Here is a 27,409-nt window from a genome sequence, read left to right as displayed (position 1 = left end):
AGGTCTGAAATGAAAATTAAAAAGATCCCCAATTTCTCGCAGAAAATTTCTGTGTTTCAAAAAACTGTGTATGTGTGGATAGTTACTCTGCATATTTTTCTACATGTGCCTTTTTTCAGTTATTTCTTCTCTGCTACCTTTCCACAGCACAGTAAATATACCCATTTTTTTAAAAGATTTTATTTATTTATTTGACAGAGAGAAATCACAACAAGGCAGAGAGGCAGGCAGAGAGAGAGAGAGAGGGAAGCAGGCTCCCCGCTGAGCAGAGAGCCCGATGTGGGACTCAATCCCAGGACCCTGAGATCATGACCTGAGCCGAAGGCAGCGGCTTAACCCACTGAGCCACCCAGGCGCCCCTAAATATACCCATTTTTAAAAGGACTTATATAGTATTCCATTCTATTAATCCATCACAATCTGTTTAATTTTCCTCAGCATTTATTATTATTTTTTTCTTTTTTTTATTTGTTTATTTACAGCATAACAGTGTTCATTGTTTTGGCATCACATTTATTTTTTAAATCTTTTATTGAGATAATTGTAGATTAAAATGTAGTTTTAAGAAATAATGTGGAAATAGCCCTTGTACACTGTCCAGTATCTCCCAATGGTAACACTTTTATTGGTAAAGTCTGCTAATCTTACTCAGATTTCCTCCGTTTTATTTGTAATCATTTGTGTGCATTATATACAGTTTTTATCATCTGAATATGTGCACTTATCTACTACTCCAGTCAAAATAGTGAATAGCTCCAATGCTGCAAGAATCTTTCATGTTGCCCTTTTATTACCATAACCATCTTCCTCCAATTCCATCTATCCCTGCCATTTTGTCACTTCAAAAATGTTATATAAATGGAATCATGTAGTATGTTACCTTTTGGTTTGGGCTTTTTGCGCAACACAGTTCCCTAGAGATTCATGGAGATTTGTTGGTATCCCTTTTGTTGTTGAGTAGTATTAATTGGTATGGAGGTAGTAGAATGGTTTAACCATTCACCTATTGAGGGACATTTTGGTTGTCTCCAGTTTGAGGCTGTCATAAATAAAACTGTTGTGAATATTCATGTACAAATTTTAGTATGAACATCAAATTTCATTTTTCTGGGAAAATTGCCTAAGAGTATAGCCAATACATGGAGATCAGTCCAATTAAATCATTTATATATGAAAGGTCTGTGATAATGTATAACTAGAGGAAAGACAGGCACAGGGTTTTTGGTTTTGTTTTGTTTTGTTTTTTTGGATGGGAGTGAATTGTGTTTATGTAGGGAAGAGAGGCAAGCAGAATAAAAATGTATGGCGAGGCAGTAAACAGAAAGGCTAGTGGATGGAGCATAGTTGAGTAGATGAAAAAAATGTCAGATTCAGAGAATAGGCAGAAGATTACACTTTATTAGGAAGGGATTCTTCTCCAAGTAAGAGGAATATGAAAAGATTTCAGGAAAAGAAATAGGAAAATGAGGGCGTTTCATTTTCTTTGTTAACTAGACTATAAACTTTGAACATAGGCTACCTGTCTTATTTAATCAGTATAGCACCTAGCATTGTTGTTAATGTACCTGGTGGGCTCCCAAAACGTTGATTTTGAGATGAGTGAAGAAGGAAAAGAGGGAAGGAAGGAAGGGAGGGTGAGTCAAGAAGGTAGCACTGGAAAGATCAGGGACTTGAGGAAAAAATGAAAATTTGGAATAGTCTGGAAAATAAAATAATAGTTGAGGAGTAGAGTATTTTTCAAACTTTTTTCTTAACCAAGACCCACAGTAAAACAAACAAATTACACTTTACACTGAAGCTCATGCACACATGCCTACATATATACTCACCTATAATACAAAAGTTTTTTTAAAAGTTTTATCTTTAATATATATAGTACACTTATAGTCCGTTTTCTTTCTTTTTTTTTTTTTTTTAAAGATTTTATTTATTTGACAGAGAGAAATCACAAGAGAGGCAGGCAGAGAGAGAGGAAGGGAAGCAGGCTCTCCGCTGATATAGTCCGTTTTCTTATCTACCTTAATTTTTCCTATCCTATTCCATCATTTAAACTTTTTTAAAAAATATTTTGTTTTTATTTATTTGACAGAGATCACAAGTAGGCAGAGAGGCAGGCAGAGAGCGGTGGGCGGGGGGACAGGCTCCCTGCTGAGCAGAGAGCCCAATGTGGGGCTCAATCCCAGGGCCCTGGGATCATGACCTGAGCCGAAGGCAGAGGCTTTAACCCACTGAGCCACCCAGGCACCCCCCATCATTTAAACTTTATGCTGAAGATCCACTGATTTAATGTCTTGATCCACTAAAGAGTTATCATCTGCAGTTTGAAGACTCTTGGACTAGGGAATATTCAGAAGGATTGCTGGGCAGATGAGGGGCTTGACTAAGTTTGGAGACCATTTCATAGTGGGAAAAGCACTGGGTTTGAATTCAGGATCTCTCAATTAGGGCCATGTCCTCATTACTGATTAGCATAATGACTATACGAAGTTAAGTACACTCCTCAAAACTTGGTTTTCTTATCAATACAATGACTATAATGGCCTTATATCTGTTCCATTGTTCTGATGATTATCACTCACACAGTGTCTTTTAGTGCCTGGCTTGTCACTAATACACAATACATGGAAGCTAATGGTGGTTGATGATGGTGATGATTATAGGGAGATGTACTCTAATGTACTGCTTGATCCATATCCATCACAAGCATTAAAGGTTTAAATATAAATATTGGTCTCATAAGCCATATATTATTACAACATATTATTGTTGTTAAAACATGTGGCTATCTATAGTAAATTAATAACCGTCAGTTAATGAGTAGAAACTAAACATATATTGCCCCATATATGGACTTAGGTTGTTTTCTAATGAGTATTCTTTTTTTTTTTTTAATGAGTATTCTATTCTCTGAATACTCAAGCTATTCAGAGATATTTCACCCTCAATTATTTCCATGAGGATGAATTTTACTGTGACATTTCTTGGTTCAGGAAGCTAAGACAGTCCATTCCATGTGACTTTTCCTTTAGAAAATTAAGAGAGTACTATTAGAGTTGGCCATTTTGTATCAAATATTAAAGAACTAATGAATTAATGGAGAGGGGGAAAAGTGTTCTTTAATATATGGAATGACCATTTTAAGATACGATGAAGGTATCTAGATGAAAACATATTTACACAGAACATGTTAGATTGGTATGACACATTAAAAAACCCATTGATTTTACTCATTTTATCCTCTTCATTTTTCTTTAAATGCTTCTGTGTTTATTACAAAGGATGATGGAAAATGATGGTGATGATGATGATACAAAGCTCAAGGAAGAAATAGAAGCTGAATTGGATAAAATCAGCATTTCTTCATTAGAAAAAGATGATGCTGATAGTGATTCAAAATCAGACATCCAGAGTGATGACAGTGATACAGTAAGTGTTAAATGCTGGGCTTTTAAGATCCTTTTAACTGGAGTAAACTTTGTAGGAGAAATATTACTTTGCTCAGTTTTCTTAACATTGTTATCTCATTTTTTAACTTTAGTATCATTTTTAAACAATGCATTGTTAGATATTTAAATATTAAAAGTACATTGAAGATACAAGTCACTTATAATTTCACATGTATATATGTGCATTTTTTGCAATATTGGTATTATACATAGAACTATTTATTTGTATCCTGCTTTTTAAACTTAAATCATGAGCTTTTTAATGTTATTAGAAATACATGAAAAGCAAAGTTTATGTGGAATCTTTAGACCTATAGAAATAGTTATTTTTTGGAAATCAAATTTATTATCTTTTCATTTGTGTATTTCCCCCAATGTTTATATGATTAGAAAATTTATTCACAGGGGCACCTGGGTGGCTCAGTGGGTTAAGCCTCTGCCTTCAGCTCATGTCATGATCTCAGGGTCCTGGAATCGAGCCCCGCATGGAGCTCTCTGCTCTGTGGGGAGCCTGCTTCCCCATCTCTCTCTGCCTGCCTCTCTGCCTACTTGTGATCTCTGTCAAATAAATAAATAAAATCTTAAAAAAAAAAGAAAATTTATTCACAGTTTCATTCTTTTGCATCAAAATCCTTAAACTAATGGGAATTTATTTTCAAATATGTTATATAATGTAGATCTAAATAGAAATTTTCCTGCATATATTTAGTTAATATTATTAATGTCACTTGATGAATAATCTACCTCTTCTTAATTGATTTGTCTTATCTTTTGTATATGTTTAGTTATTATACATATAATCTATCCAAGGCACTCTATTCTTTTCCATTATTCTGTTACTTTTTCCCCTATTTTAGTTTTTTTTATTAGTAAGTATCAAGCAGGTCAAATTCCTTTCTTTGATTTTTCAAAATTTTCTCCACTAAACTTTTTCCCAAAGAAACCTCATTCATTAAGTTTTGAAGGATAATTATAGTTTCATTTTTAATTAGGATGCAATAACCTATATGTTACTTTTGGAAAGTTATAATTTGTATATTACTATGTCTTTTTATCCATAGCTAATTCAAGTGAGAATTTTGAAATTCTTCATTTAGATATGAAAGACAACAGAATCATGGATGTACTTCCTAGTCACCTGAAAAGAAAAAGCAAATTTTAATCAAATATACTTGTTTGAACTGATTTACACATCTTGCTCAAAGTTTTGGTGTATGAAAACTTTTATGAAAAATTTTTAAAGATTTTATTTATTTATTTGACAGACGGAGATCACAAGTAGGCAGAGAAGCAGGGAGAGAGAGGAGGAAGCAGGCTCCCTGCTGAGCAGAGAGCCCAAAGCGGGGCTGGATTCCAGGACCCTAAGATCATGACCTGAGCCAAAGGCAGAGGCTTTAACCCACTGAGCCACCCAGGCGCCCCTTTTATGAATTTTTTTTTTTTAAGATTTTATTTATTTATTTGACAGAGAGAGATCACAAGTAGCAGAGAGGCAGGCAGAGAGAGAGAGAGGGAAGCAGGCTCCCTGCTGAGCAGAGAGCCCGATGTGGGACTCAATCCCAGGACTCTGAGATCATGACCTGAGCCGAAGGCAGCGGCTTAACCCACTGAGCCACCCAGGCGCCCCTGAAATTTTTGATACATAGTTTTAATAAATGATTTAACAGTTGCTTTCATTTTTAAAAAAATTTAGGATTTGGATGAATTACCTGAGTCAGTTCTTCACTGTATTAACATCATAAAGAATAAGAGCAAAACTGCGGAAGAGCTCATTCTTCAGGACTTGGAAGATACTGATGTTTTAAGTAAGTAGTTTTTTTTTTTAAAGTATAGTTTTTATCTGCTTGACAGATAAGTTTTCTGTAGTCATGATTAATTTATAATTTAGAAAAATATGCTGCTTGAAGTTCTTAGCTGTTGTTAAATACATATATGTGCATTTCTATTATAATATCTATAATATGTTGGATTGTTTAATTTAGTCCATTAATTTTTTTTCCTGACTACTTCCTTTATATGTCCAATAAATACTAGCCACCAACAGTTTGTTTTACCGGTCCTAATTAAAACCAGACACTATTACAGTTGATTCTTGAACAACACAGGTTTGAACTGCGTATGTCATTTATGTGCAGATTTTTTACAGTACAGTATTATAAATGGATTTTCTCTTTCTTATGGTTTTCTTAATAACATTTTCACTTGCTAACTTCATTGTACGAATACAGTATATAATATGTATAATATATAAAATATGCATTAGTAGACTTTATATTATTAGTAAGCATTCTGGTCTACAGTAGGCTATTAGTAGGTGTGTTTTAGGGGATCAAAAGTTATATGCAGATTTTGACTGCATGGGGGCTTGTCACTCTTAACCCCCATGTTGCTCAAGGGTCATCTTTACTTTGCATTAAGAAAAGAAAATGAGTCACAGGAATATTTTAGAAGTATCAGTTTATACATTTTTGAGGGAGAAAAACATAATTTACATCAGAAGCCTAACAATTTTTATTTGCTTCAACTAAGCAAAATTACTTCTTGGAATTCTAAGAATAATAGAATGATCAAAGATTTAACTAGAATTAACCATGGCTTGGTTTATAATGAAAAATGGCAGCAGCCTAAATGTTCAACAGGCCTCAGTGTATCCAGCAACACACACTGAAAAAGATGGCTTAGATGATATTTAATGGAATAAAAATGTTCATGATATAATATATAAAATTATTATAAAATTCAGTTTTATTTATGCAAATATTAGTATACATTACAATGGAGATATTAATCAATAGTCATTCAGCAAATATTACTGTGTGAAAAGATCTGTTTCAGCCATTGAGAGTATTTCAGAGACCAAAACAGGCAAAGGTCCTGCTTTCCTATTCTAATGCTCCAGTGTGGGGAGACAGACTAGAAACAAATTAATATGTCATATTTTAATACTGATAACTTCAATGAAGTAAAAAATTTAAGATAGGGCTTAGAGATTGGAGGTTGCTCTTTCAGATAGGGTAAGTCAAGGAAGGCCTCTCTGAGGACGTGATATTTGAGCAATGACTGAGAAGGAAAGCCACATGGATAGCTCAGTGAATGAGAAGGTGAGCCACATGGATATCTAGAGAGTCAGTGTTCTAGAAAAAAGGCTCTGTAAAGGTCAAGGCACTGGTTTTATGGGGGTCAGATCATATAGGGCTCTTATAAATCATGATCTGGGCTTTGGATTCTGCTCTGTGTATGTGAAGGTTTTTGAGTAAAGAGTGACAATATCTGACACATTTTTGAGGCATTCATTCTGGTGATTGTGTAGAAAAGATAACCTGAGGTAGCAAGAGTCTATTACAACTGTTGCAATAGTGTGGTTAGAGGGATGTCTTGGTGGCTCAGTCAGTTAAGCAACTGCCTTTGGTTCAGGTCATGATCCCAGGGTCCTGGGATGGAGTCCCACTTTGGGCTCCTTGCTCAGCAGGGAGCCTGCTTCTTCCTCTGCCTGCCGCTCCCCTGCTTGTGCTCTCTCTCACTCTCTTTCTGATAAATAAACAAAATCTTAAAAAAAATAGTATAGTTAGGAATGAGAGTGATTGGAGTAGAAATGAAAAATAGTCACATTCTAGAAACCATTTTTTAAAAAGATTTCATTTATGTATTTGACAGAGGTAGAGACAGCGAGAGAGGAAACACAAGCAGGAAAGTGGGAGAGGGAGAAACAGGCTTCTCTCTGAGCAGGCTGGACTCCATCCCAGGATCCTGGGATCATGACCTGAGTTGAAGGCAGTTGCTTAACGACTGTGCCACCCAGGCAACCCTCTAGAAACCATTTTTTTTTTAAAGATTTTATTTATTTATTTGCCAGAGAGAGAGACAGAGAGAGAAAGATCACAAGTAAGCAGAGAGGTAGGCAGAGGCAGAGGGAGAAGCAGGCTCCCTGCCGAGCAAGGAGCCCGATATGGGACTCGATCCCAGGACGCTGGGATCATGACCTGAGCCGAAGGCAGCTGCTTAACCAACTGAGCCACCCAGGCGTCCCTAGAAACCATTTTTAAGGTAAAAAGAACCAAAAGTATTTATTGACAGATTGGAATGAGAGGAGGAGAGGAAACTGACTCTAAGATTTTTGTCCTGAGTGACTGGGTGAATGGATATGTAAAGACTTACTCTATGTAGATGCTTCAAATTTTGTCAGTGATTATCTGTAGTTGAGTTATAGGAAATATTAATGATTTGTTTATGTATATTTACTAAAATTTATACAATGGAAATATAACTATATTGGCAATTATATAGTTTAATGAAGAAAAAAATAAAAGGAAACACAATCATAGAAAATTAGTTACATGAAAGGTTATATAACTTAACAGTGGTTTAGAAAATTATGAGAGCTCATGTATAGTTCTGATCAAATAAGTATGGTAGTCTCAATGAATAGGATGTTTTTCCAAGAAAATTCAGATTATCAAAATTGCTTGAAAAAAGTGGAAAACACGATTAAATCAATAATCTGGCAAGAAGGTGGCAAAAGTTTCCTTCTTAAATGTCATTAGAAATTAGTATGATTAAAAAAAGAAAAAAATGAGTATGATTTTACAGTTGAATCCTTACAATCCATCAAGGATAAACAAATCTGCAGGTTACATAATATTTCATTTATAGAAACCTGCAGACTTCAAATACAAAGCATAACACACACACACACACACACACACACACACGAAACCAGAGGCTAATTTCACTTATGAATGTAGATATAATAGTTGGGGCTCTCAGTTGTAGACACAAGCTACTTGAGCTGCTTTAGGCAGAAGGGTTTTGGGGATGTTTGTGTCTTTGTTTTTATGGGTAGAAGTTAGACATTTTGGTTATTTATTGCTGCAAAACAGAGTGGTTTAAAATAACAATATGTTATTATCTCTTATGGTTCTGTGGGTTGACTGAGCTTAGCTAGGCAATTCTTGCTTGGATTTCTGTGTGCTTTCACAGTTGGATGTTGAATAGGGACACCATCATCTGAAGTTTTTAGTGGATTAGAATTCCAAGGGTGGTTCACTGAAATGCTTGTTGACTGATGCTAATTGCTGGGTGGGAGTTCAACTGCGGCACCTGGATGGCAGCTGGGGGCACCTACCTGTGGTATCTCTCTATGACTTGCAAGGCACCAGGATTCTGAGGAGTTCCACAAACAAAATTCCAATAGACTAATGTGGAACCTTGTAAGATCTCTTATAACCTAGTTTCATATGTCACACAACATCATTTCTATCACATCCTGTAGGTTACACAGGGTCAGCCTGTGTAATTCTGTGTGGGAGGGAACAAAACAGTATATGCACACCAGGAAGTGTGAAAGAGACATCTTTGGAGACTAGCTATTCTAATGAATAACAGAATTATTAATAGAATTGAAGAAATGCACTCTAGTGTGAACATCCAAAGTGTAAAAGATACATACACACACACACACACACACACACACACACACACACACATCGTTAAACTGGGTTGCAGAAAGAGCTGCTGTATGATAGAATTAAGATATTTGGAGACATTGATCTTCTACTACACACTCCTATCTCCAACCCAGAGCTCCCTCTATTATAGTCTCATCCAGAAAAATGAAAATATCGCTCCTTGTCTCTCTTCATACATGAAATTTTTATGGAAATAAAGACATGCAAATATATCAATTGACAGAACCTTAATCACCCTCAGAAACCTAGCTTCAAAGGAATCTGGAGAATGTTATTTTTGCTTTGTCAGCCCCTCATATGGGAAAGCAGGCTGCTGAGACTGTGAATAAGTGTTGAAGAAGAAAATTTGTAATGTCTGGCAAAATAGGTGTGAGTAGTTAGTTAACCAGCAAAACAGTCATCTGTGAACAATAGTTGACTGTTAATGAAGACTACCATAATAGAACATATTAGCTGAAAAAGGACAAAAAATTAACTGCATCTGCACAGATGATAAAAGGACAATAAAATAAAAATAAAAAGGACTCATAAAATTAGAAATGAAAGCTCACTTCATTCACATTAGTAATTATAATCTTTTATTTTTATTTATTTATTTATTTTTTAGATTTTTTGACAGACAGAGATCACAAGTAGGCAGAGAGGCAGGCGGAGACAGAGAGGAGAAAGTAGGCTCCCTGTGGAGCAGAGAGCCCGATGTGGGGCTCGTTCCCAGGACCCCGGGACCACAACCCCAGCCGAAAGCAGAGGTTTTCACCCACTGAGCCACCCAGGCGCCCCTATAATTTTTTAAACTAATACTTTTTTTAAAGTGTGTTTAGTATCTTCTGCAAGGTTATATTGCTAGTTTGTGGCGGTAGAATTGAGCATTGATTTATTTCTAATCAAGGTGTCACTGCAGTATCAAACTCAGCATTACACTGTGTACGTAGAAAACAGACTTCAGTCTAGAAGGAGAGTGTTGTTTTTTTTTTTTAAGATTTTATTTATTTATTTGATGACAGAGATCATAAGTAGGCAGAGAGGCACGCAGAGAGAGAAAGGAAGAGAAGCAGGCTCCCCGCCGAGCAGAGAGCCCCATGGGGGGCTCGATCCCAGAACTCTGGGATCATGACCTGAGCTGAAGGCAGAGGCTTTAACCCACTGAGCCACTCAGGCACCCCTAGAAAGAGAGTGTTTTATAAATTTATTACCTTTATTTTTAGAACAAAGATTACAGATTTCCTCTGTTCTTTATTTTCATTTTCCTATTGTTTTGAGTCACTGATCAAGAATATACTATGATGGAATTTGAGATTAAAAGATAATGAAAGGGATTTGAGATTTAAACATGCTTTGTCCTGCTCTAATATTTAAAGTTATAATATTTTTTCTTTCTCTAGGCTGTAGTTATGGAGTGGTTCCTAATAATCACATGCATTTAAGGATAGAATTATCAACTGAACATAAAGAACATCCGGAACAGTTAATAAAGGTATCTGATCAACATTTGACTGAAAGTACTCAATATTACAGTTAGATATTTTTTACCTTTCCCTCTTATGAAGGACGATAGTTCACTGGTTTAAAGTTCAGTGGTAGGGACACCTGGGTGGCACAGTCCTTTAAGCCTCCAACTCTTGGTGACTCTTGGTTTTGGCCTAGGTCATGATTTCAGGCTTGTGGTATCAAGGCCCTTGTCAGCACAGAGTCTATTTAAGATTCTTTCTCCCTCTCCTTCTGCCTGTCCCTACAGTGTGTGCATTCTCTCTCTCAAATAAATAAATCTTCTAAAAAAGTAAAGATGTAATCTGCCAAGTAGAACTTAAAAATTTAATTGTTTTTAACAATGAACACTGTTACGCTGAAAATAAACAAATAAAAAAATTAATTGTTTTTGGCTTTATGTTTTCTTCATGCTTGTAATATATAAAAATTCAAATTTCAAATTAAAAATATTAGAAATAGTAATTTGAATCATCAGTAATTGGGAATTTAAAATGCATGTAGATAAAACAGTAAAACCATACTATGTGATATTTTTTCCCTAAAAATTCCAAGGAAAACAATGAATACAAGGTTTATTATCCTGCTTAGGAATGTACTATGTTCCAGTAGAGACTTTATATATCCAATGGAAATTTTAAATGTGGGACATTTTATGTTAGTTTTAAAAAAAGATAAAACATAAAAAATTCCTCAAGACATAAGAGTAAGGGAGAGCCTGGCAATTTTGATTAAAAACTCCAGAAATACATTTGAAAAATTTCTTCTACAGTTTTAGCATTTTGAATGCTTATTTTACCTAATTATCTCTGATTTTACCTAACTCTACTCTGCTCCCTAAGATGTTTAATATAATTTGAAAATTGCTCATATATATATATATGTCTCTTACTCTCTTTTTTGGTAACAAACTTGAAATAATAATTTTGAATTATCATACTGCTACTTCATTGAAATAGATATCCTATATCTTTCCAACTAGAATATGGTAGAAGGCTAATTATGGTAAAGTATTCATAAACATTATGACTTTTGCATAATTCAGGTTAAAGTGGAGAATAGTTCCATTTTTTAAACATGCTGAAAGTATTAGCTTTTTGTAGATGTGAGCAATCACTGTAGTTAAGAAATATAGAAATTTATTAAGAGGAAAGCAAGCATTAGCAGAAACACTGGGAAATAATTTTCAAGAATTTTTTTGCTTTCGAGTGTAGTTGACACACAGTGTTACATTAGCTTCAAGTACACAGCATGATAATAAAACATCTCTATGTATCATTCTCTGCTCACCACAAGTGTATCTGCCATCTGTCACCATACAAAGCTATTACAGTATCATCGACTATGTTCCTAAAGCTGTACCTTTTATTCCCATGACTTATTCATTCCACAGATTTTCAAGCAGTTTATTTGAATATTGTGGATAAATACAGGAGAATGATTAGAGTTCTGAAAAACAAGGAGGATAAAATACAGTCTGCTTGCATGGGAATACAATTTTTAGTGTGCTATAGGATTGTATTTGAGAGAGATTGAAAGTAAATAAAGTTCTAGATATGTGTATATATAGATTGATGTATTGTTAAAAATGATTGCTTTACTTTTTCTTTAATTATTGGTATTCTTTAACCTTTTAGATGTTGTCTGAAATAGAAAAAGAAGAATTTCTGAGGAATAAAACCCATTGTGGTGATCCTGATTCTATTCCAGAGCCTGATCCTCATGATTTGCCTGTGGATAAACATGTTTTGCCAGGTATGCTAAATTGCTCAATGATATTTTTGATCATTTATATGTGATTGACCATAGTTCTCTGAAAAAAAATTAGACAGTTTTCTTTTGACATTTAGAAAAATACAGTCATGATTTTTGAAAATTATTATGCCTTTACTGTACTTAATTTCATATTTTCATAGTTTTTTATACCTTCTAAATTAACTTGATTTAAATATATTTAAATTTTCCATCTATATATCTGACTGAAATAGATATATCCAGCCTTGATTTTTTTTAGATTTATTTATTTATTTTAGAGAAAGAGAGAGAGAGAGTGAGCAGGGGAGAGGCAGGGGGAGAAAGAGAGAAGCAGACTCCCTGCTGAGTGGGGAGCCTGATGTGGGGCTTGATCCTAGGACCCTGAGATTATGACATGAGCCCAAAATCAAAGAGTCGGAAGCATAATGGACCGAGCAACCCAGGTGCCCCCAGCCTTGGATTTTTAAGTATCCTTTAACCATATTCCTTTAACTGGTGTACACACACACACACACACACACACACACACACATATTATGTTTTTATATTAAATTTTGTGGTATAGTTAAGGCAAGTTATGTGATTTCTTTATTAACTGAAATGGAAATTCCTTGTATATGACAGCAATAGTATTTTTAATGTATATTCTAAAATACCTCTTTTGGGATATTATCACTTTTACTTTGGTAATACATTGACCTTATTTCTTCATTTCAAAACTACTTTCATACTCTATGTTAGGTCAGTTTTGAGGGGCTTGCTTTTAAGAATAATAATGTTTCTCTTCATGAATACAGATGATGCTGATATAAATTTTGGATACTGTGAAGTGGAAGAAAGATGTAGGCAGTCTTTTGAGGCTTGGCAAGAGAAACAGAAAGAACTGGAAGACCAGGAGAAAGAAACTCTCAAAGCTCAAAGGGATAGAGAAGAAAAGCAATTTCAAGAAGAAGAAGAAAAGAGACATTGCTGGATGAAACACTTTGAAGTTGAAAAAAAGAAATTAGAGAATATTCAGAAGGTAAAGTATTTTTTTTAAGTTTTGTTTTTGTTTTTCAAACATTCTTTCTTTTTAACTTTTTAAAATTTAAATCCAATTAACATACACTGTATTATTAGTTTCAGAGGTAGAATTTAGTGATTCATCATTGTATAACACCCAGTGCTAATGCCCATCACCCAATGACCTCTTCTGCCCCCCACCTACCCTCTAGCAGTTTGTTTCCTATAGTTAAGAGTCTTTTATGGTTTTCCTCTCTCTCTATTTTCATCTTATTTTATTTTTCCTTCCCTTCCCCTATATTCATCTGTTTTGTTTCTTAAATTCCACACATGAGTAAAATCATATGGTATTTGTCTTTCTCTGATTGACTTAATTTGCTTAGTATAATACACTATAGTTCCATCCATGTTGTTGCCATGGCAAGATTTCATTCTTTTCCAAGGTTGAGTAATATTCCTTTATATATGTGTATATATATATATCTCATCTTCTTTATCCATTCATCAGTCGATGGATATCTGGGCTCTTTATACATTTTTTGAATCAGTAACTACTTCTGAATAGTACTGATCCTTTTAGATTATGATGTGGATTGAGCTCTGTTCTATGGGATTTAGGTACTCTTGATAATTGAAGCCATTGACTGTGGTAACAGTATTTACTATGGACTTTTTGATTAATTTTCCTTAAATTTATGCATTCAAAATTTCTAAAAAATTTATTTTATTATATACATTAATTTAATTTAACTTATTTAAAAATTTATTAAAATTCATTGAAATCTCAGATGCTGCTTTGGATCTTGGGAGCCCCCTGGGGTCAATGAAGTTACAAAGATCGTCCTGGAAGAGTCGATATTTACAATATAAATGTTGCTTTTTCACATACTTCTAATCACGCAAGAAGGCAACAAAATTTTCCTGATCATGAAATGTCTTTGCTATGAGGTCTAATGTATAGCAATTACATAAAACATATTTGGTTATAGTGGTTCACCCATGTAGGTAATAGTCTGTGCCTTGTTCCCATAATTGAGCTAATTCCTGAGATTAGACATTTTTTGGTGTGAAGGAGTTTTGTGTTGTTTTTGTTTTTGTTTTGTTGTCTGTTTCCTCCTAACCCCACCTCAGGAAATCCATACGTTTAGGTCATGGTAGTGGTATATTGAGAAACTGGTGGAGTTTTAGGACCCTACTCTATGGTCATCAGGATAGTTAGAATGTATAGATAACAATCAGAACTGACTTCTCTGTCTTACATTACTAAAATTGACCTGCATATTACCACACTTACTAGTTTTGAGAGTTACATATAGAGAATGTTGACATGTGGTCACTTGGGCAGTTCAGTGTGTTCTAGCCCTCCATGTTGAGTATACTGCATTTCCTGATTATAGAAAATAAATTTAAAGCAATTATACTGTATACTCAGTATGGCTGTGGCTTTTTCTAATACTGTGAACTATGGATCTTTAGCTTTCCTTTACACAGACATTTTTTTTTTGGTCATTTCCAAAAGTCAGAATATTCTAGGATAGACTTTAGTATAATTTAGATTATAGGAGTAGTGTTTGTAGTCTTATGTTGAAATGCATCATTGCTGTTGATTGTTAGTGTTGTTTTCAGATTTAGAAAACATCTGACTTTTAAATTCTGTTTACCCAAATTGTCATATTTAATTGTTTTAAAACAAAAAATTTATTGACTACCTCAATGGCAAAGCATTCAGCTATGCACTTCAACGACACAAAAGAGATCTGACATCTGGGCCCCACCTTCAAAGAATTCCAGCTTAGTTTCTGAAAGTAATTTGTGCTTTATCATAAGATTATAGTTTAAAATATTTTAATGAATTCCTAAAGATATACTTTGTTATGCCTTGGGGCTTAAAACTTTTCCAATGAGACCATGCCATAATTTTATAAAGATGCATTGTAAATATGTAATTTACTTACTTTCAGTAGTTGTTTTCTGTGTCCTTTGTTAGCTGTTGGAGGAATGAAATAGGAAGCTGTTGTAAATTTCTTTCCTTAAGAGTTCCACCCAGTTTCTCCTTCCTCATTATGGACAACTGATCACATTATATTTTTGCATGAATTGCAAACTTCCTCTTCCTAATCCTATATCTAGTTTGTACCAACCTCTGTATTCATCCTACCTTTTTTTTTATCTTTGCTCTACACTCAGTAGGAAAGATTTCTTTTACTAAAAGTTAGGTTTCCCTGCTCTGCTCTATAATATTTTTCAGTTTACCCCTGCTTTTTTGTTTTATAGTTTTAATTTGTATGCTGAAACACCCCATCAACTTCCTCCTTTCTTATTGTTTATAAGCATGTTCAGTTTTCTCCCATCTTAGAAATAAAACAAAAGAAAAATCACAAGATCACCTTTGTTCATATGTCTCATTTTAGCTTCTCTTTAGCGCTACTTATCATGATAAGGCTTCTTAAAGAGTAGTCTTGCTATATTTATGTCTTTGTCTCTCATTGAATCCTAAAACTATGAGGTGTATATCACCAGCACCCCACCAAATGAAATGGCTCTCAACAAAAATAACCAATGACTTCTAAGTTTCCATATTCACAGTTTGTTTTTCAGTTCTTATTATTGGCCTCTGTAGCATTTTATGCCAGTAAAAATTTGATTGTTGGCCATTTCTTTTTTTTTCTTTTTTAAGATTTTATTTATTTATTTGACAGGCAGAGATCACAAGTAGGCAGAGGCAGGCAGAGAGAGAGGGAGGAAAGCAGGCTCCCTGCTGAGCAGAGAGCTGGATGTGGGCCTTGACCCCAGGACCTTGGGACCAGGGCCTGAGCTGAAGGCAGAGGCTTTAACCCACTGAGCCACCCAGGCACCCCTGATTGTTGACCATTTCTCTCTTCCTTGACTTCTGTGGGATCACACCTTCTTGAATCTCTTCTTACATGTTTGACAATTCCACCTTTATGTCCATGTTAGCTTTCTCTGTCTCTATCTCTCTTCTTGAATGTGGTACTACCAAGGATTTCTTTCTTTGTCCTTTTTTTTTTTTATATCCCTTCTCTCTTGATAATGTCATTCATAGCTGACAGACACAAATCTGTTATATAGCTGTTCAGAAACAAATCTATATTTATAACAAAAAAGAAAAATGAACTACGTAACTCTCCTACAGATACTTTACACTCAGAGTTTAATGTGTCTAAAACTGAAGGCATTGTCTCTGAGTTGTGCTTCTCCTCTGGTATTCATCATTTTGATGATCTACACTGTCATCATAGTCTAAGCTAGAAAGATAAGGACCATCTTTGGCTCTTCCTTCTCTTTATTATCCTCTTCCCTCTAATAGTTATATTACCCATCTTCTCATCCACCCACCTATCTGCTGTTACTCTGTAGTCCAGGGTGTCCTAATGTCTAACTTGGCATATTCACTAAATTTGCCAAGTATCTCTCTACTTTTGGTCTTGTATTCCACAAACCCATTCACCACAGTGCTGCCAGGAGGGCTTTTTAAAATTATTTCTCTGCCTAATTCTCATTGTAAAGATTATATCCAAAGAAAGATTCTCAGTTCCTTTATTTCCAGACACTTGGCAGCTTGTAGCAATTTCATGTTTACATTGTTTTTGTATTTTTCTCACTCCCATCACCCTATACAGAAGGCCCTCCTTGCAGCTTACATGGACTTCTCTAATACCTACCTCTTTGATCTCCTTAGTGACTCCTTGCTTTTTGTCTTTAATGTAATCTTTTAATTTTCCTAAAAACAGAGCTACATTTTCCTAATTGGAAAACATTTAATAAATGCCTTTGTATACAGTCTTCTATATGAAACTTTTCAAAATCTTCTAATTATAATGCCTATTTCTAGGCAAAGAAGACTTTATAGTCTTCTCTTGATAAATTTATTCTGCTAAATTTGAGGTAATATGTGAACTTACAATAGTGTTCCCATATTAAAGGTAAAATTTTAGAGGAAAGGGATTCTATTTTACTGATCTTGTTTATTCTGCAGAGCCTTAACAAAACAGATGCTAATCAAGAAAATTGTTTTCTACCGAACTGATGGATTATGTGAATTAAATGGGATGGTGTGGAGAAAAAAATTGTAATATAAAACTCATCTTGGGCGCCTGGGTGGCTCAGTGGGTTAAGCCTCTGCCTTCGGCTCAGGTCATGGTCTCAGGGTCCTGGGATTGAGTCCCACATCGGGCTCTCTCCTCAGCGGGGAGCCTGCTTCCCCCTCTCTCTCTGCCTGCCTCTCTGCCTACTTGTGATCTCTCTCTGTCAAATGAATAAATAAAATCTTAAAAAAAAAAACCCCAAAAAACTCACCTTGCAAATGTTATTATTTGTGGGTTTTGCATTACCCAAGAGCATATCTGCCAAAGCATTTTATTATGTGAATAGACATACTCAGATAAATAAACCAACTTACCCAGGTTACAAACATCTTTATGTGCCCAAAATGGGAACCCTAGATATCATTTATCTGATACTTTAGGTTGAGATTAAGGTTGTTGTCCCAGTACTAATAACAGAGTATCATTGGGTGAGTTGTTATCTTTAACTATTATATATAAATATTGGTTGTCAGAATCAAATATAATGAACATAATATTTTTTGATATTTGAACATAATAATTCAGTATTACCATATGTTCAGCAAGAACAGGACAAGATGAATGATGAACTCCATAAAGAAGAGAAAATGTGGAAAGAGAAATTTAAAAAGCACGAGGTAACTATTTCTTGTTTTTAATCATTACGGTAATCATTCTTCATTTGAAATAGATTATTATACTTGAAATGGACATAGTATTGCCTGTCTGGTATAGGATTTAATTTACTAAAGCTTTAAATATTAATCATCAGAAATTCTCCTTGAAATATAATGTCCTAAATATTAAAATAAATTGGTTTAGTGAAAGAACATGTCTATATAAAATTGTAATTCTATAAATTTTTAAGGTTTGTACTATTATAAATATTTCATTATGACTGAGGATGGTTATGAAAGGTAATTTCTTGAACACAACTGAATATGTTAAATAATGCCTTTGAATTTAAGATCATTCTGATGACACATTTATTAAGTTATAAGTTTATTTTCCTCAAAGATTTTTTTAAAAGATTTTATTTATTTATTCGACAGACAGAGTTCACAAGTAGGCAGAGAGGCAGGCAAAGACAGAGAGAGGGGGAAACAGGCTCCCCACTGAGCAGAGAGCCTGATGCGGGGCTATCCCAAGATCCTGGGATCATGACCTGAGCTGAAGGCAGAGGCTTTAACCCACTGAACCACCCAGGTTCCCCTACCTCAAAGATTTTATATAAAATTTTAAGTATAAGCAGGAAATAGATAAAATTTCTTATAATCCTGTTATATGGCTAAACATATTATCTTTCTTAGTCTTTCAATTCTTTTCTTTATATAAACACACTCCTACTGTCCATCTTTTTCTAAAAAAAAAAAAGGTTTACTACCCATCTTTTTAAAAAAAAAATACTTGATATTTAACACTGTGTAAATTTAAAGGGTACAGTGAATTGATTTAATAATGTTATATATTATAATATGATTTTCTCTACTGTGCATATTTAAATTAAAATGTTGGTTAGGCATGTGAACAGACAGTTCAGATGAATGATAAGGGACAAAAAAAGACAATAGTAGCTTACCTATAGGTAAACCCAAATGTTGGAGTTAGGAGAGTCATTAAAATACCTATAACTGTCATACAATAGCAAAATGCTAAACAGAGAGGTGATAGGAAAAGAGAACTAGAATCTACAATGAAGTATCAATGTACATTATAGAGTTGAAAAGTTTAGCATATAAAATTAAAGATTCGGTGCATCTGTTTGATGAAAGCATTAGTGAAACAAGCAAGGTCAATAGAAAATATCCAAGTTAAAGCATAAAGAGGACAAAAAAATTGGAAAGCAGAAGACAGTACAAGAAATGATGTGATATATAGTGAAAAGATAAAATGTGTATAATAGTAATCTTGGAAGGATAGGAGAAAGAGAATGAAGTAAAAACAATGGGTAAAGAAATATTGAGATAGTTTAAAAGAAATTCAGTCTGAACACTCAAAATTGATTAATGATCTCCAAATAGAATCAATACAGAGAAAATCACACCTGGGAATTGAATAGTATAATGATTGAAATTCAAGACAAGGGGGGAGAAGTTATAAAAGCTGCTGGAGCAAAAAAGCACATTACCTAAAAGGACCAACAGTAAACCAGTAGCTGACTTTTTTTTTTTTAAGATTTTATTTATTTATTTGACAGACAGAGATCTCAAGTAGGCAGAGAGGGAAGCAGAGAGGGGGCGGGGAAGCAGGCTCCCTGGAGGGGCTCGATCCTGAGATCATGACCTGAGTTGAAGGCAGAGGCTTAACCCACTGAGCCACAGGTGCCCCAATTGCTGACTTCTTAAGTGAAATGATGGAAAGAAGATAATAGAACAAAACAATTTAAGTGTTAAGTGTTAATGGTTTCTTTGATCACTAGTGTTCTTTGAATCCTGAGTCATCCCCTGATTTCTGGTCTCAGTTTTCATTTCCTGTATGCCTAAATACTTGTTGAAAACATTTTTGGATAACAACTTTTCTCAGACTTTGCACACTTGAAAATATTATTTTATTTTGCTTTAACAACCAAACGATTCCTTTCCTGGCACATAGAATCCAGATTTATTACCATTTGGTTTTAACGATTTAAAGATATAACTCCATTGCATATTTGTATATTTTTGCCTGTTATTGTAAATTTGATACTCATTCCTTACATTCTTCTGAAGCCTTTAGATTTTTCACATTTTACATTTATCTGTACATATTTACTGATATCTTATTTTGTGCCAGGCACTTCTGAGTGTTCAAGGTATAGCAGTGGACAGAATGGAAAATGCTGCCTTCATGGAGCTTAATTCCTTAGGGTTCTGAAATATTGCTAGCTTCCATGTGAGTGTATCAGTGTGTTTGTCTATGTGTATGCATGAAAAGTTAACTCTACTCTTTATCTTACGACCTTTTTTGGTTCAGAAAACATTTTTCTTTCTTTTTTTTAAGACGTATTTATTTATTTTAGAGAGTGAGAGAGTGTCACGGTGGGAGGAGGGCAGAGGGAGAAAGAATCCTGAAACAGACTCCCCGCTGAGTGCAGAGGTCAATGTAGGGCTCAATCCCAGGATCCTGAGGTCATGACCTGAGCCTAAATCAAAAGTCAGACACTGAACCCTACTGAGCCACCCAAGTGTCCCTGAAAATATTTTTGTAATTTTTTTTTCCCTTTTTCTCAGGTCTTTAGTTGTAACTCCTACTAGTCATATTGGAGTTTCTGTGTTCATCGCCTTTATACCTGAGTCTGTGTCATAGATTTCACATCTTTGTTATTTTGTATGTTGTTCCAGGAGAGTGTGTAATTTGGTAGTTTTTATTTAGCCAACAACTATTTAAGCCATTCTATTTTGAATTTTTGTTTGAGTGAGTCATATTTTTTTTAATTTGAGCACTTGCATTTTCATTTTTATGTGAAGTTATTTTTATTTAAACATATTTTTCCTAAAAATTTTTTTGTAAATTTTTAATTTAGTTTAATAGCTCTCTTTTCACAGAAACTAGTACTTCCTTCTGTTTATTGAACTATTTTGATTGCCTCACACTCTTTATGTTAGTTTTCCTCCAATATTTGCTTAATATTGATTTGCTTACTTTTGTTTTAGGACTCTATAGTGACAATGACATTTTTCTCACCTAACTCCAAACGATCTCATTTAATGCAATATGTGCTTATCAGCTCTCTCCATAGTTGAGAAAGGATAAAATATGTGACAAGGCTAGTTTCTTCATATTGCTTATATGTATGTTCTACCTTGCCTTCCTGGTATCATAAATCTCACCCAATAATCCCCTGCTTCTGCAGTCTGTGCTAGCTAGCTCTGGGAGTCTCCTTTATCAGACCTACCATCTCAGAAAATTTGAAGTCCTCTTATCCTACACAAATTTTGGCTTGTGGTTTCTCTCGCTTTATCTCTATCATTTTGATTTCATATGCTCTCTATCTTCAAGGAATTCCTCAATTTATATTTGGGTGGCTTAGTATAGATATAATATTAGAATATTAACTTACTAACATGTTTAAAACTCCCAAGTATTTTAGAAGATTAATTCCCTTTAAATGGCTTTAGTTCTTTTAAGGGAATTTTATAGCAACTTCCTTGTGATTTCAATTTTACTATTTGTTTTCAGTCTGTATTTTAGATGATATTTTAATATCTTTAGTTTATGCTGACTACTATTTATCTTACTTTACTTTAGGAGTTTATTAAAAGCTTGCATTTACAAATGGAAGAAGAAAGAACAAGATTTAAAGATCTACAAGAAAAAGAAAAAATGCGTTTGTTAAAACGGCAGCATAATGCAGCTGCAAAAATCCAGGCTAAATATAAAGCCTTTGTGGCCTACCAAAAATATAACCCCATCATAAAAGAACAGTTAGAAAGTAAGAAAAGGAAAGCACAAGAGTGGAAAGAAAAGGAAGCAAAAATACGTCAGATGGAAGAAGAAAAACTTAAAAGATTGGAGGAAGAACAAAAGGTAGAAGAAGAGAGAAAAAAGCAGAAGCAGGAGGAAAGGAGGAGGAGAGAAAAAGAATATGAAGAAAAAAAGACCATCGTAAGAAGAGAAAAAGAGCAACTACTAAACAAGGAAAGATTAAGATTAAGAGAGGATGCACACAAACAGCTAATAATAAGTAGAGCATTAAAGAAAGATGAATATAATATCAAGAATTTAACTGTTGAAGATACATCGAAGAATAAGGATGACATAGCCAAAAAGGAAGGAGATGAAAAGTCAAAGAAATGGGAAGATGTTTCCCTCTGGCTACTTGAAAAATCAAATAGGACAGAGAATGTAGATAGACAGCTTATATTAAAAGAATCAATACAAGTGCAATCAAAAGATCCTATTATAAACCAGGCAATATTGGCAGAATTTAAAGTAAAAAATGAAAACCTGGAAAAACAACAATGTTCTGAAAAAATTGTAAAGGAAGAAAGAAAATGTGAAAATACAGACAAAAAAACTGAATTGGAAAAGCCAGATGTAAAAGAAAACGTGAAAGAGCAGTTTCAGATGCAAGAATTAAAGCTTCAAATACAAAAAGGGGAACATATGAAAACTGCCATAAATGAGAATATGAGACAAGACACCCAAATAATATTAGGACATAATGAAGAAATTAACAAGGTGAAAAACAATGAAGCATGGAAAATAATCCAAGATAATCAAGAGAATAAGATACAAAAAGTAGAAAAAGAAGAGATAACAGAACAAAATGGATCATTATATGAAGAGAATAATATTTCAGTAGTTTCAATGAAGCAGCAAGCACTAAAATTAGAAAATTCTGAAGTTATAGGGGAAAATATAACAATACAAAAAAAAGAAATTGATTTAAAATCCAAGGAAACTGAGGAGGTCCCAAAAGGCAATACTCTGAATAGTGATGTGATTTTTAACAGCAGTGATTCCATGGTAAATATAGAAGGCAAAATAAATGAGCAAGATTATATTTTCGGTAGAAATGGTCTTTGTGAAGACTTGGGTAGCTATAATGCAAAAAGCTCCTTAGTTTTTAAAGAAATAAACTCTCTTAAGTCTCAACTTAAAAAAATCCCAGAAGAATGTCATGAAAATAGAGCTGAATGTGAAAGTATTGTGACCTGTTCTTTATCAAAGCCAATACTTCTTCTATCTTCTATTGAAGAAAAGAGGCTAGCTTGGATAAAATCACATAAACCTTGGTTTGAAATTTTCAAACAAAACCAACAAAAAAAATTTGTTCAGAGGAAGAGACCTGTAAAATGCCCAGCCAACATGATGCCCCCTTTGAATACTCTAGAAATTCTTCGATGTGGCCCTTGGAAGACTTTACAGCAGGTATTTTATAACTTTATAATACTTTTTCATATTTAACTACAATTGATGCTCTGAAAAATAACTTTAAAAATATCAGTAGAAGGCATTGTATCCAAGAATTTTGTCTCTTAATTGGTGAAATTGGTAATGAAATATTAACCCATTTGAGAGAGGATGTATTTAAAAGATCTTCTTGATTAAAATTCTTCAAGGCATCTTCTCCCTCAGTGTAGCACTACAAAAAGTTTTGATTTATATCTTGAAGCTATGTTCAAGGGTCCTGTAGCCATTATTAAGCTTCTAAGAGTGGAAGTATCTGGGAATTTAGTGTTGAATTAGAGAAGGAAATTCCTAAATTGACAGTCAGTTAGTTTGCTATAGTCTTGGGCACAACACCACCTACTGGCTCCTTTTGGAATGAAGTGGATTTCTCTGTATCTGACAAGGGCTGTGAAAGAAGGGCTTATAATGGAAGACTCTAGAATTTCCATATGGAAACATATTTAGTCATGTGCTATATAAGCACAGTGCATATATGTCTGAAATTTAAATAACCATCACCAACCGCTGTGAATTTTGTATGTTTATAAAGCCCATTTTTTCAACCAAAATTAAGACAAATACTAATGGGCGCCTGGGTGGCTCATTCGGTTAAGTGTCTGCCTTAGGCTCAGGTCATGCTCCCAGGGTCCTGGGGTAAGCCCTGCATTGGACTCTCTGCTCATCAGCGAGTCTGCTTGTCCCTCTCCCTCCTGCCTCTTCCTCCACTCATGTGTACGCATGTGCATGTTCTCTCTTTCTCTCAACTAAATAAACAAAAAATTTTTTAAAGATTTTATTTGTTTGACAGAGATCACAAGTAGGCAGAACAGCATGCAGAGAGAGAGGGGTAAATAAGCTCCCTGCTGAGCAGAGAGCCCAATGTGGGGCTCTATCCCAGGACCCCGAGATCATGACCCCAGCTAAAGGAAGAGGCTTAACCCACTGAGCCACCCAAGTGCCCCAACAAAATATTTTTTTAAAAAATCAGAAACTAACAAATGTGTAGAAAACCAGGAAAGAATATTTCAAATAGTACAACACTAGAAAGGACTTGGGATTAAAATACATATATCTGACTAGGGCCTGAAACCAAAATGTATTCAATAAAATGTATTTAGTTTTTTGATATAGAGAGATGCCTAGGAAAGGAAACACTGAAGTTAATATATATGAATTTTTTAATTTATTCACTCAGCAAATATTTATCTGTCCAGTGTGATGCATCAATATTTATTGTTGGACTAGGGACAGAAAGAAACCCTAGTCGTTGACATTATGGAGGTGACTCTGGTATACAAAAAGGCTTTAAACAAACAAACAAAAAAATACCAATTACATTACTATAGATTTTGGTAATTGCTGTAAATAAGATTTCATGGTATTCTTTAGAAGGATAATAAGATAGTGGGCATTAAAGAGATCTCTGGGATGTGAAAAAGCTGTATAAGGAACAAGAACTACTTTGAAGTTCCTCTGTTTCCTAGGCAATGTATTTTCATATCCATCAGATCCATAGAGCTACATATAGAATCTCTCATTACGTCTATTAATTATTTTCTTTGGCTATGTTATCTCAGAAATCATTCTTTTTCTACTTTCCCTAAGATGTTGGTGTAGGCTTTCTGAATTGGTAACATTAACTACTAACTTTTATTTTGGGTAATTTTCCTATTTGTTTGAGCCAGGCATAAGTGACAGCTTCATGCTCACCGTGTGCTTGTTTCTAGAGTAAACTGAAGTTAGGAAAACAGCAGTATTCTTTTTCATTGTGGGTCTCTGCTCTGTTCAATGAGAAGAACGCTGAGGAAGTTAAGATGGCGAACCTGTCCCCTTGGTGTTTCTTCTCCTATCCACTCTGTTCCTTTTGTGAAACTCTTGTCAATATACATAAAGTAAGGATTACTCCTTTTGCTTCTTAGGGCAGGTCCCCGAAAACTGGAATGTGTATGCAGATCTCCTGGGAATTTGTTAAAATGCTAATTTTGATTCATTGGGTCTGGTGATCAGTCTCAATGTTCTCTACTTTTTAAAAAAGATTTTATTTATTTGAGAGAGAGAAAGAGAACAACAGGGGAAGAGGGAGAAGCAGACTCCCCACTGAGCACGGAACCCCATGGGGGGCTCAATGTGGGTCTCCATCCCAGGACCCTGAAATCATGACTTGAGCCAAAGGCAGAGACTTAACTGACTGAGCCACCCAGGTGCCCCAATGTTCTGCATTTTTGCAGTGCTCCGGATGATGCCGTTGGTGCTGGCCCATGGATTAATATGATTAGAAATGTTGTAAAAGGCACTGTAATCCTCTGACTACTGCTCAAGCAATTATTTTGAACATTTCATTTTTCTTTGAGGCATCAAGTGTATAGTATAAAGTTGAAAAGTATTTATGAATATGTCTATAAATACAGAAGTGTTATAAAATGCTTTCTTGTAATGACCCTGGGAGATAGGTTTATACTGGTGTCTTTATTCACTACTGTTCCTGATCCATAAGTCTCTTACTTTGATTTGCTAAGGATTCACATCTTTATCCTTACCTTGATCACCCACTGCCATCTTTGGAAGGTCCTTCTAGAGAAGACCTTTAGAAAAGTTTACTCTTCTAGAATTTCACCCACTGATGAACTCATTTTGCTTATATTAATTTCTCACTTTCAGCTTTCAGCACATGAAATCCGGTCTGACTCTTGTCTATGTTTCTTTACAATTTGTCAGACAATAGTGGTTTTCATTACTTGACTGAGGGGTGGTTAAGTGGGAAGATGGACAAGTGGATGAATAAATAGTATGACTGAGTCTTAATCTTATCTCTGTATTACTGCTAGCTTCACAATTTAGATAGAGTACATTAATTAAAAAGGGAATTAATGTAAAAATTATTTGAGTATAATTCAATAAAGTACTAATAAGCCCTCTGTCAAATAAGATCAGTGTCCTGATTATTTCTGCCATTTATTGGTTGTGTCATGTTGGGCAAGGTGCTTGACCTTTTTGAGCCTCCGTTTTGTATTCTATAAACTGGGAAGAGCAATGTCTATTGGATAGGATTGTTGAATTTTAAAATAACATATATGGGGATGCCTGGGTGGCTCAGTGAGTTAAGCTGCTGTCTTCGGCTCAGGTCATGATCCCAGGGTCTTGGGATCAAGTCCTGCATCGGGCTCCTTGCTCAGAGGGGAGCCTGCTTCTCTCTCTGCCTCTGCTTGGCACTCTGCCTGCTTGTGCTCTCTCTCTCTCTGACAAATAAATAAATAAAATCTTTAAAAATAAATAAATAAAATAACATATACGAAGAATATAGTCTAGGGCTCCTAGTATATGTAATAGTCATTATCAAACTTGGATCTCAAGCAGAGATTATACACAACTAATATATATATTGTTTTCTAGTTTTAATGTTCTAACTCATTTATTTTTCTTTTATTTTTGGTGTCTTGCTACTAATGATTACTTGATTTAAATAATCATAAAAAGAGGGTACTGAATTTAAGGATTTTTTAATATGGCTTTATAACATGACATGAAGGATAACATTTTAGCTGTTATTAGCTTTTAGATCAGAATGTCTCACATCTTATACAAGGCAAATTCTAATAAACTGGTGTTGTATTGGTACATGAGCTACTAGAAGTTAGATTCTGCTTCATTTAATCCGGTTATCATACCTCAGATTCAGTCTCTTGCAGCTGATTTTTTAGATGTTATTTCTTTAGATTGAAGTGATTTAAAATTTTATCTCTGAACAGATGTTCTGCAAAAAGAAAAACCAAGAGTTACTGCTTTCACTATTTTTGTATTATAGTCTACCATACATGACTGGCACTCCTTGAATTGAACTCAAGAATAATTGAAAGTGAAATCTCTAAAATTACATAGCTATTTTAGGTCATTTTATGTACCATGATCTGTTAAAGATTTAGGGAAATATGGATGATTAAGTAATAAAGTGATTTATTATCTTTTATTAAGATAAAATGAATGAATCATAAGTTCTGAGGGTAGAATAGTTTAAGTTATGAGAACCTGAAAATACTAGTTTTTGAAATATCTTTATGTTACCCTTTATTAAGGAAAGAAACTATGGATGCTTTATTTAGTTTTGCCATAGGGCAGTTATTATTCATTTATTTCTGAAACATTTAGTGAACATCCACTATGCTCCAGTTGCTCTTTTTCAACAGACCATGCAGTGATGAACACCTGTAGGTACTAATTCTATATTGACCTTACTATTTGGAGCATAAAGCAGTTATTTATATAATTATTGTCATGCATGTATCAACAAATGATTAATATA

General features: G+C 34.4%; 1 protein-coding gene across 1 annotated transcript in view; it reads left to right on the top strand.

The window, feature by feature from the left end:
• The first annotated feature begins 3,279 nt into the window (after window positions 1–3,279).
• Window positions 3,280–27,409, top strand: part of LRRIQ1 (leucine rich repeats and IQ motif containing 1) — a 214,442-nt gene continuing 190,312 nt past the window's right edge. Inside the window, exons 1-7 of the mRNA XM_046012860.1 lie at window positions 3,280–3,426; window positions 5,140–5,251; window positions 10,294–10,385; window positions 12,034–12,151; window positions 12,949–13,172; window positions 17,802–17,876; window positions 21,466–23,091. Coding sequence (XP_045868816.1) covers window positions 3,280–3,426; window positions 5,140–5,251; window positions 10,294–10,385; window positions 12,034–12,151; window positions 12,949–13,172; window positions 17,802–17,876; window positions 21,466–23,091 — 2,394 coding nt within the window. The remainder of the gene's footprint in view (window positions 3,427–5,139; window positions 5,252–10,293; window positions 10,386–12,033; window positions 12,152–12,948; window positions 13,173–17,801; window positions 17,877–21,465; window positions 23,092–27,409) is intronic.

Source organism: Meles meles, chromosome 7, assembly GCF_922984935.1.
Source record: "Meles meles chromosome 7, mMelMel3.1 paternal haplotype, whole genome shotgun sequence".
In the NCBI taxonomy this organism is placed as follows: Eukaryota; Metazoa; Chordata; class Mammalia; order Carnivora; family Mustelidae; genus Meles; species Meles meles.
Note: the sequence above shows the minus strand (reverse complement) of the source record. Positions and strands in the feature narration are given on the sequence as shown.